Source organism: Nanorana parkeri, unplaced genomic scaffold, assembly GCF_000935625.1.
Source record: "Nanorana parkeri isolate BGI_ZX_2015 unplaced genomic scaffold, ASM93562v1 scaffold765, whole genome shotgun sequence".
NCBI classification, from domain to species: domain Eukaryota; kingdom Metazoa; phylum Chordata; class Amphibia; order Anura; family Dicroglossidae; genus Nanorana; species Nanorana parkeri.
This window is the reverse complement of record NW_017307033.1, coordinates 282,332-294,342: the sequence shown is the minus strand read 5'-3', so window position 1 is coordinate 294,342 and position 12,011 is coordinate 282,332. Positions and strand designations below refer to the sequence as shown.

At 40.2% G+C, this 12,011-nt stretch overlaps 1 protein-coding gene across 1 annotated transcript in view; it reads right to left on the bottom strand.

The window, feature by feature from the left end:
- PCNT (pericentrin) overlaps window positions 1-12,011 on the bottom strand; it is an 82,234-nt gene that overhangs the window by 22,393 nt on the left and 47,830 nt on the right. Inside the window, 8 exon segments of the mRNA XM_018564603.1 lie at window positions 683-792; window positions 915-1,014; window positions 2,164-2,622; window positions 3,613-3,780; window positions 5,324-6,229; window positions 8,322-8,459; window positions 8,544-8,696; window positions 8,770-8,940. Of these exon segments, the coding sequence (XP_018420105.1) occupies window positions 683-792; window positions 915-1,014; window positions 2,164-2,622; window positions 3,613-3,780; window positions 5,324-6,229; window positions 8,322-8,459; window positions 8,544-8,696; window positions 8,770-8,940 (2,205 nt within the window).

The window sequence follows — 12,011 nt, the reverse complement described above, 5'->3', positions numbered from 1 at the left end:
GCGAATGGGACATACATCAAAATGCTGACATACCAGGCATTAACAGCTCATCTCTTCCACTAGACCAACCGGTAATAGCTCTACATACTGTCCAGTGTCACCTATTCCCAACATACACTACTACACCTTCAGGTTGTACGATCACATAAAAGCCTAAGTGCACCTCTCCCATCAACAAGATAGGCAGTCCAATGCCCCCTTTCGCATATACACACTGCTTTTCCTCCCAGCTGTAAACTCCCTGCACATAACAACCAATGTACATTCACACCCCCCAAACTATCAGAGTGATGTACTGTCCCCTTTCCCAAATACACAATGCTATACCACCAGGCTGTACGACTCACATGCACAAAGCTGACAACCTGTATACTACATCTATAAGTACATTAATATTTCAGTCTTTACCACTGTTCTCAGCCTTCTACCACTACTCTTTTAACTATTGTACTATGAAAGCTTTTCCTCCACCCAATATGTAGCTTTCAACCAAACTTTTTGATGTTGATGACAACACAACCATGCTTTCACTTTTGTGGGATACACCATAACTAGGCTTGGCGTCTAGTAATGTTCTTCCTCTACCAGTATAATATTACCAAAAATACAATCTATGACTAATAGGTTTGCTGAGGTGCAAATATAATAGTGCAAACGTGCAGCACATTCTAAAAAATGCTACCTGAAGCTGTGCAGATAGTCCACTTCCACTCATCGAATCCATCTTCGGCTTTATGGCAAACAAATTCTCCACCTCATCAAACTGGAACCTCCCAGCTTCAAGCTTGTAATCTAGATAACAAAACCATGTTGATTAATGTGCTGCCCATACTTCATGAAAGAAATAGAATTTTCAGTCTTAAAGAGCTCTCAAACAGTTTTAAAAACATTGCAAGAAAAAAAAATGCAATTACCAAGTTCATCAGATTGTTCAGTCTCTGTGTGATGATCTTCGGAGCTTGGCTGATCATCACAGGAGTCGTAGTCTGTTGAGGGGTGTCCCGTTTCTCTGACCTGAAGGAGAAGACAGTAATTCTATACTGTGACAAAACCTGTAGCACATTCTATGCCAGTCATATGGCGAGATCTCATTGTTTCTGTCTCTGATACAGACTGTGCTTAATGAGTTTAACACCTTCAAAGTGAATGGGAAAGGCTCTGGTGTAAGCGATGCTTGCCAGCTGCCCTGATGTATAGCCATAGACTATGGTACGCCTAGGACATTTCAATTTTATGTATGAAAAAAATACCATGAAAACAGAAGTACATATGTGCACCCTTCGCAAGTAGGGATTTTCATTTTCTAACCTGCATCAAATATGAATATTTGTAGTTACATAGTCAGCCACAAAATTATGGATTTAACGCTAGAACTGAACTATCCCCCACCTCCCCAGGATAGGCCTTACTGAAACTAGAGTTCCAATTAAAGGAGAAGCAAACTTCTGCTGCGCTGTAGTTTAAAAGAGCATGTTTTCTAAGTTACTATTGCATGGTTTTCCATATACACTTCAAAAATATATATATATATTTTTTTTTTCACAAAGGTCCAAAAATGTACACTTCTTAATCTGTCAGTTTTCCCCTTCTCAAAAGACATCCTATCAGACTGATACTCCTCCTCCTATCCTTTCGCTCTCATGTTCCCTCTACCTTTGGTTAAGCTTGTTTTCTCATGTATTTGAATGAGTATTTCAAGATTTTTTTTTCAACTGAAAAGATGTAAGCTCCCTTAATGTTCTACAGATACACAGATATACATATACTCTCGGGTGTCTGGAAGAAGGTCAGCCCCTAAATTGAATTGGACAAGCCAAAAAAAAAAAAACCACACCTGGGTCTATTATCCTATCACAGTTAATAACAGCAAGGCATACATATGGGAACTTTGATCATTACAAATATTGATTAATCTGTAATTTATTAAATAGAAAACCAGTCATGACAGAAATACTGGATGATCCCAGCCAGTATTAATGATTCCAACTCCATAGTAAGTTAAGCCAGAGAATCCGCAGAGAAAGCCATAAAACTATCATTTTTAGAAGGTCTATAGGATCTATTGGCATGCCGAGTATAGGAATGCCTCAATGTGGATACTGTTTTTTGGATTGGACAGGAAAAAAAAAAAAGTTGTTACAAGCAAAACCATGAAATACTTACAGGGCTGGTCCTCTGTGTATGGATGGAATGTTGCAAGGAGTAAACGCTGTCAGACAAAGAAGGGGTACTGGACCCTAGAAGATTATATTGCTCCAGTTGTTTAACACAACCAGATGACTTTGATTTCATAACTTCCAACTCAGCACTGTGATTAATGCTCAGTTCAGAGAAGGGAGTCAGTCCTCTCAAGCTGTGCACTTGTTCCTCCTGTTTCCTAACCATGTCAGGAGAGTCCCAAGCACTCAAGTCCGTCAGGCTTTCAGAGAAGCTTCTCTGCTTCACATCAGATCGCAATGACCCATTCGGTTTAGCTTGGTCCTCGGCAATCTGTTTTTGCAAGTCCACCGATATAACAGAGATCATGGCTTCTTGGCTTACTAAGGCTTCCTGAAGTTTTTTTACCTGAGTTCCTAGATTCAGGGAATGAGAGTGTACCTCTGCAACACAAGCTTCCTTCTTCTGTTAAAAGAATATGGAGAGAGCAAGAGTCAGGATTGCAAATTTACAGAAATGCCAGTAACCTGAAAATACTAACAATTGCTTTATATTAAAGCTAGACTCCAGGCAAACAGTTTAATATACACATAAAATGAGAGGGCTATCTGCCAAAGGGATTAAATATTTGTCTATCCATTTTTTTTTCTGAGATTTACAAAGCTTTGACAAACAGACTTGTCCCTATCCCTAGTTTGCGAAGAAGATGCAACAGAATGAAGCTCCTGACGCACTGTTCTTTCTTCTTATCAACTTGTGTATTGCTAGCAGATAAGCGCCGCAACACAATCAATTGGCGGCTTGTACCAATTTTCACTCTACCAGTCTGAGCCAAGTGGATTATTAGAGGCAGATAAGTCAGATACAGGTACTTACACTGGCTGCTTTTAAAACAGCACCTAAAATCTAAAGATCTCAAGTTTAGAAGAAATCCCCTTTTTCCCCAAAAAATTTTTAACTAACCCTATATATCCATCTTCCGGCAGGTCACACCCCTGTATTCCATACCCCTGATTAAGCAAGTCAGATTCATGAATCATGAGTCAGTGCTCAGAGATATCACCACAGAAACTGTGCCACATTTCTGGGTAAGGAAACAGCAACAGTACACAGTGGCAAGAAAAGCATCATATGGAGAACATAATGCCCAAGTTCACATTAGTCAAACATGGAGGGATCGCAGACTGTGGCATACCCACCAGAAATGTACTGTTACTCTGAAATTGAAGAGGGGGCTTTGCGGCTATCGGACAATATACAAGGGGAAGGAAAGCACCACATGCAGAGCACAATTCTCAATAGTATATACCAAGATGTTGGCCTTTTTTTTTTGCCAATGTAAACCTCTTGAAAGCAGCAGCATAACCCAAACATCTATGAACTACTATTTTTGGTTTCACAGAACATTTATACAGTGAAACTGAAAGAAGATCAGATTCAAAGTTATGATCTCACCTTAAGCTCCTGCTGGAGATGCTGGGCTTCAGCTTTCCAGCTCTCACATTCTGTACGCAATTCATCTACAAAATTGTTCAAATCATTGAGCTTATTTTCAATACTCAATTTAGCTTCCTGCTCACTTGCAAGACGCTCTGCAGCATTCACCTGCTCATTCAAAACAGCCTGGAAACAGAAAAACAGCCAGTAAAAAAAAAAAAGAATTTAGGATAATGTTTAAGAGGGATTAAGTAAAGCCCCCAGGAAAGAAAGTACCTGCAAGCACCACATGCTAAGTACACTGTAGCACTGAAAGCCAAGAAAATTATTAGGCCCTGAAAGGTTAAGTTTAAACCCTTAGTGGCATTCAGAAAATGTTTTCGTTCATGGGGACAGGAGCAATTTTGCCATGTTTAACCATAATTTCTATATTCCTCATTCATTGTACCTACACATTATATACTGTCTTTAAGAGGACAAAATGGGCTTTAATTTTATGTGATATATATATCTATCTATAATAATAAAAAAATTAATATTTCACAGTGTTGGCAGTAACAATGTGTACATATATGGTGTAGCCAACAAAGTAATTCATAATAATTGTATTTGTTCCGATGTATAGGGTTTATAGGTTCCGATGTATAGGGAGTGAAATACAACTTTAATCTGGAACAATTTTAGAATGTGGTATATTGGTCTCCTATCTTTAATAGCCTCCTCGGCACTATATTTTCTTAAACTAGGGGCCACATTATTTACAGGGGCTTTGATACTTAGCATCTCTGAGGAGAATACAGTGTTCTCCTCAGAGATGCTTTCTAACACACTGAGCCGGCTCGCAGCTCCAAAACACAGTGGGCTGAAAGTCGGCTCAGTGGCTGTCACAGCGCTGTGATAGCCGATTGCAGTTATCGCAGGGCTGGGACCACCTAATCTGCTATTGAGATTCTGCCTCAGATCCAGGAGGGACCGAGCAACAGCAGCAACCTAATGAGCGTTGGCGCCTCCCCAGTCCAGCGCTCATTCTACTGTATGGCAGGATTAGTCCGTCACTGGTCGTTAATGAACTGAACGATCCTGACAGAATAATCCAGTCATCGGTCCGGAAGGGGGTAAGCAAGTTTTTTTTTATTTCAACTGTTTTATAGCGGTGTATAGGTTAACGTAAGAAGCATAAGGCAGGGCTTGACAGGTCCCAGGAACTAATGTTTCTTAAAGTTACAGCTGCTGCCTACATTTTGAGGACTTCTCTAATTGCAGTGAATGGAACTGGCTAATAATATAAATTCTGCTGGCACCTGGTTTGGACATGCTGGCTCCTGGATTTCATATTAATTTGTCCACCCTTGGCATAAGTAATGTTGCGCCCTGTATTCCAGTAATTACGTAACCTATTTTCTTCCACAAAGACAATAAGGCCAACACTGTCCAAGAAAGCTTTTCCATTTATGGTGGGTTCTAAATACATGTATAAATAGGAATTTAAGATGACCCAGTCATAAGATAAGTATAGGAACTCTCCTCCTAAAAGTGTTTGATGCCTGGCTGTGTATCAATATTTTGAGTCATGAAGTTAAATCCGTAAAGAAAAGTAGCAAAAATCAGCAAAAGTAGAATGCAAGAACTATACAAATAAAAGATGCACTATAAAAGGAGAAAACTGAAAAAGAAATTTGCATGTGAAATATGTGCACGTGACATATGCCATATAATAAGTCACACTTACAAAGTGAGATTCAGCTTCTAATGTGGTCATATTCTGATTGCCATCAGTCTGTGTATGTACCTCTTCCATAAGCTTACGAGACGTCTCCTTCCACTCTTTTAAACACTGCCTGAGCTCTTCTAATTCTTCTTTGTACGTTCTCTCCCTCTTGCTTTGCTCCTTGGAGCTTTGAGTCAAGGTAGTTTGCAGAGACACATTCTGTTCTTGCACTTTTTGCAGGTCTATTTTGGTAGCCTCTAAAGCCTGGACACTTTGTGCCAGCTGATTACGCAACATAGACATATCACCCATATTCTGCTCCTGCAAAGTTTGAACTTCAAGTTCCTTTTCTACGAGAATGGCATCCTTTTCCCTTACAGCGTCTTGGAGTCTTTGCAACTGGGCAGTCAGAACAGCAATGAATTCTTCCCTCTGTGACACACGAGTCCTGAGTAGTTCAATCTCTTCCTGCAAGTTTCTATGCTCCAACTGAAGAAACTCAAGGGCTTGCTCTTTCTGCTTTAAAGACTGTTGGAGATTTTGTAAATCAGTCTCAAGAACCTCGGTCTCTGAAACATGCAGTACTTCCTTTTCTTCCAGTTGCTGTCGCAAGGCTTCAAGCTCAGTCATGCACAAAGACTCAGTATCCTCCATACTCTCTTTCTCCACACGTGCTCTCTCTAGCTGTCCAGTTCCATTTCTAAGCTCAGCCTGCAAATTATCTGTTCCTCCTAGACCCAATTGATCTAGGCTTTCTTGACTATCGCTGACCTCATGCCTAATGGGTCCCAGCTGCTCAAGCTCGTGCTGTAACTTTTCAATGACCTCGTGAAGCTGTTCCATCTCCTCCTCTTTGTCCTTACGAAGTCTCTCTTGGTCGCTGCGAAGATGCTCAACTAAAGACCTCAATTCCTCCGCATCTGATGTCTGCAAAATTTTCAAAGAAAGTTCTATGATCAGCTGTAGTATGAAAATAAAAACACTATACCAATGCGAACAATGTAAACCACATAAGAATGTTATGCTTTATAACAAATATGGATGTTCACCTAGACAAGTGGGATGTCTCCAATAGAGGTCATTAAAACATTCATAAAAAAATGGATTATAATGCAACCTGATTTCACGGAAAACACTTTTTCATATACTTGCACATAAGTTTGCCTTTATATCTGGCAGACCAGGGACCCTCCTTACATCTAAGTCTTGATCACAATTAAATGCTTTGGTGAATTATCTTGCATGATCATAAATTGCTGGCCAGATCACTTTGGGTATCTTTCTTTATGGTTTTTGTTTTTTTTTAGCAAGTGAAGCTTCTCGGAATATATTATATATATATATTTATTTTATTATATTCTGAGGTGGTTAAAGTAAAGCGGATGCCAAAACATATTTTATTTTTTTTGGATAGAGTAAGTATGGGTTATTATAACCCCTGCCTGCAATCAAAGTCGCATTGGGGAGACTTCACTTCTTGTCTGATAGCTACAACAGGAGGTAAGAGGAAATCCCTCCAAAAAGAGAGGGAAATACCTGGCGGTCAGCAGGGTCACTAGAACCCGTGTCCCCATTGGAATGTCTTCCATCTATTCCTGTTCTGATGACAACCCAAAATTTGGTATTTTCTTTCACTTTCAGTGATAATGATCACCAGGACAAAATCAAGAAGGTGAATCTCTCCAATGGGAACATTGACAGCAATAAAAACCTGACAGGTGTTCTATTACCTCTCCACTCTATCCAAAACGAAAAAGTTACTCGAGTTGCAGTCCCTTAAACCTTTTGTGCGGGGTGCACGCAAATTACAATGTTCAATTTGCAAAGATCCCTTAAATTAGATGAATAGCACAAACAAACTTAAATTTATACTACAGTGCCTCACAGAATCCATAGTGGAGGGGCTCTAAACTCCCCAGGTTCCTAAGCTTATATCAGATGCCATTCAGTTCCCAGCTTCCTTATATCCAATTTCCAGGGGCTCTTGTGGCACCAACTAGGGATGCACCGATATATCGGCGCCAAAACATATCGGCCGAAAATGGCACTTTTGGCATAATGCCGAAAGAGCCATGTTTCGGCCGATACATCGGCGCATCCCTGCTTTCTTTTCTCCCCGCTGGGCGCTGCTCTATGTCCCAGCGGGGAGAAGAGAAAGTGACAGCCGGCCGAGCGCTGCGGTGGAGAGCGCTGTGAGCGGCCGGGGTCTCCTCCCACACCGCTCTGCCGCGTATAACACAGTCCGGCAGAGCGGTGTGGGGGCGGAGACAGCGCTGTCACAGGAGGCTGGGCTTTTCTCCCTATACCGCTCGATCAGCCTCCTGTGACATCGTGTGTCAGAGAGAAAAGCAAGGTACACACACTCAGCGATCAGTGATCGCTGAGTGTGTGTACATAATTGAGGATATGGTATGTTAACTATATCCTCAATTATGAATGAATGGGAGTGATCTACATCACTCACAACTGTAGTTATAGTAAACATACCATGTTATCAATGAACAGGAACACTCAGAGGATTCCTGTTCATTGATAACAGGGGACACAGAAAAAGTGTGTTCTCAATCTCTTTTTCTATTTTAAAAGGGAAATATCAGGGGTCTGTTTAGGCCCCCTAATATTTCCCCAAAGCCAATAAAAGTTAAAAAAAAATAAAAAATGAATATAAAAAAATAAAGTTTATAAACAATAAAATATTGAAAAAATAAAAAACATTTTTGGTATCGGTTTCGGCCTAACATTTTTTTTATTTCTGTTTCATTTTTAAAATTTCCATTTCGGCGCACCTCAAGCACCAACCCCAAATCAGTAATGAACATCTTAGTGTACCAGACATTAAAAATATGGGATATTATGCTTCAGAAAGAATACGTTCCCCTCTTTTACACTTGTACTTTTACATAGCCCACACTCTGAAACAATAGTATTCTACCTGAACTTCCATTACCTCTGCACTCCCAAGTGCACTTATGTACACGTGTATAGACACACACACCATTTTCCTTAGGTCATTTCTTACCTCCTCTTGCAACCTAAGAAGTTGTTCATTCAAATGGTCAATCTCTTGGTTCTTTTCTTGTAATAAAGCTTGGAGAAGTTCCAGTGAAGAGCTAGATTTGTCATGAGTTCTTTCAAGATGCAGAGAAGACATTTCTTCCTGTTAAAAAAAAAAAGAAAAAACACATTATTAGTGCCAATCCAGCAGCAGAAACATTGGCGATTTCTTCAGCAATGCACTTGCCTTCAGCTGCAGGTATTCTTCTTGTGCCTGCTGAGCAGCCTGCTCACTCTGTTTGCGCTGGATTTCAAGCTGCATGTTCAGCTGAAGGACCTCTTCTGTCTTGTTTGTTAGTTCTTCCCTGAACAGCTCTAGCTGCTCAGCCAGACATTCAGCCTGTAAACAAATGTTATTATTTTGTATTCTGCTTCGTATCAGACCTTAATTTATTGAGTTTTAAGAATTATACCTCTTTCTCTTTCCTTTGAAGAGCTTCACGTTCAGCTTGTAATTCCTTCTTTAGAAGGCTGTCAGGCTCGCCTTCTACAGGCAATCTGTGCCGGGTCTCATCTAACTTTGACTGCAGGGCAGAGATCTGAAGCACATTATTGTACTGCTGCTGTTGTAGAGCATCTTTGTCCTAAACCATATTGACAGATTTAATCAGTGACATGGAAATATACATTAACAGCACTACCAATTTATTTTTAATGTATTTTGCATTGAAACATCTTTTGCGCGGACAAGTGATAAATGCCTTCAGCCATCAAATCTAAATAAAACATTTACAATTGTTTTTAAATTCAAAGTAAAATTGAACTTGGCCTCTTACTCCCTATGTTTCTTCAACTCCTGTGGCTCTTTTTGGGTACCTTCCCATGGGGTTCCTCTTTTTTTGATGTTTCAACATGCGGTTTCAGATTCCCAGGGGGTGGTCTGGTGTTTCCATGGACTAGTCGGTGGTATGGAGTCGGTGGTGCACAGAGACTTCTCTGGAGCTGGTCCTGCTATGGGGTAGTGCGGGGACTATGCATAGCCGTTTACGGAGTAGTCTCTCAAGTTCTGCGTTTTCTTTTCAATCATCCTTGCTATGCCTGAGGTTACATTTCTGGATTTGTGCCACGGAGTGTCCTTGCTGCTCTATCGGTTTCTCGTACTATTTTCTGTATTTCTTTAATTGTTTAATAAAAATTCTATTTAAAAAAACTGTCAGTTTTTCAAAGTCGGATAGGAGTATCCACTGTTCTTTAAGAATCACAGAGGCCCCCACAAAAATGCTGCAGCTGGAATATCTCCATACATTAGAAACTAGCCCCGCTCATCCCTCAAATAGCCCGGTGGTAAGCTTACCATTAGCAGTAATTCTACCTCAACAAGTCTTGCCAATAGCTCTCCATTTTCCAAAAGGTGGGCACATCTTTCCCAGGTCCAAATCATGGAAACCGCCCAGTATGGCAAGGATGAGATTTCAGTAAAGGATATTTTACATTCAACCTATCCCACACTCTCAAAGTCTGAGAGTATGGGAGAGAGTGAGCCTGGAGTTTTGTACAGACAGTCCTCTATGCTGTTGGGCAAGGCAGTGAGTATGAGCCAGGTAACATCTTTTCAAGGGGAACCCACTGATTATTCCACGCATCATTGTTCCAGTGTACCATCCTTAATGTTGCTCCCTAAAAGTGTATTTTCACTTTTGCAGCCAAATTGGGATAATGCTTCTTTTAGATTTGTTACATGTTCCCATTCACATAGCATAAGCTGAAACCAAGAAACTTGAAATAAAAAAAATGCTTTTTGCAGTTTAATTTGCTTTTACTAAGAAAAAAAACACAAACAGGGGGTGCCTTTCCTGGTGCAGACAAATTTATTAAGATCAGGATCAAAGGTAGATAAAAAAACACACTCACAAAATTCAGCATGATAATGATATAAAAAGTAAGTCCATGGGCCCAACAGAAAGTCTATGGAAGCTGCACAATCGTGTCTATGTGTCAGCAGAGGAGACTGTGTGATGACGCGTTTCCGGGGTCACGCCCCCTTCATCAGATGCCGACCACCTCCGTCCCATGTGCTAGCACATGCTTTTTATTATTTATATATTTTTTAACAGACTTGTTTCTGATTACACTTGTGCTTATATTGGTCCATACTGGCGGAGTAGTCCTTTTTGGCGCTTTTCTGTGTTCATATCTGCTTTTACTAAGAAGTTAGGGTGTCTATTTAACTTCTTAAGGGTTAACACTTCTACTTGCGACTTCTTGGGAATGTTAGTAGGGGTTGAAGGGTTTGTTGACCTTAGGTCTATGGTGCTGGTTCCTTTCATTAAGATTTGAACATTGCAACCCTGACTTGTGCATTCAAAATGTTCATGAAGTTAATGAGAGAAACACAATCTTCAAAATTATATTCCTAAGTCTTTCTATAAGGACAGATCACTGTGAAAAAACCTGGAATCTGCCATGTTGTCCGCCAAAGCCAAACATCAAAAAAGGTAAGAAACATTTTAAAAAATATATATATATATTTTTTCGTTATGCTGTGTGAATGGGAACACAAACAGGTTTTCTCAAATTTGACTGCAGAAGTGGAAATGCACTTTAAAAATGGACTTGGAGATCCAGCAGGCCAAGACCTCCCATCTGTTTCGATCGCCAAAATAAAGAAAAAGCGTTTTTTTGTGCTCCAATTCCTTTGCACAAAAGCCTAAAGTATTAGGCATAGCTAAAAGAAATACATTGCCTGGGACCTCTAAGGGAAGCATTTGGAAATAAAAGTATCATTCATTTTAAGCCTTTGTACCCTGCCCAACCAAGTGAAAGACAATTTATGCCTTGGTTTTTTTGTTTTTTTTTTAAATGGAGACGGGTCCTTTTAGGAGGCAAATTAAGATTTTTTTTTTTTAATGTGGCTTTTAAAATTGGAAAAGGTCATAACAATTTTAGATCGTTCAGCCCTTATATTTAGGCGGTAAATGTGTGGTTTTCTCACAAAAACCATGGCGATAGAATGAATTTTGATTTTACATAAAAAGGCCTCCTGCATAATCGCACAAGACCAGCATATTACTAGGTTTAGCAGCAAGGATAGCACACAAGATATTTGTTTGATTTTGATTCCTTTTTGAAAAAACAAAAGAATTGAGCGTTTAATACTCAGGGCATGAGGGGAGAGAATATCTTAACGTTTAGTTTTCAGAGCCTCAACTTTATTACCCATCTGCCTGGTTTCTGACCTTTTTTGTGTTGCTGTAGAAAAGTATCAATGTTTCAGGGACATATGTAAACCATGCGTGGTGGGTATGTCCTAATAATAACTGCTGTGTGTCCCACCATAATGCCACTATCTGGTGCCCCCAGTCTGTAGATCTGAGGCTGTCATTAAGGAGCTGTCCTAGCTCCTCCAGGCCCACTGAATTTCCTGTCTTCTAGGCTGCACTCTCAGACCCCCTCTGTCTAAGGAGAAGCTATCGATCTATCCTTTCCTGGCTATTGGCTACCGTTGGGGAAGCCAGGATATTCAGCACCACCCTTGCATTGTCACTGGTTGTTTTCATTCGGGTGCGCGGTGTATGTTGTCATTTCAAGCAGGAGCTGTGAGAAATGCGGCTTCATCTATTAATGGCCAGCCATAAGACCACTCCCCACCCATTTTTTTTTAGATTTCTTAAGCTCAACAAGAAAAAAAACCCCATTGTTACTGGTTTTTGTGAAT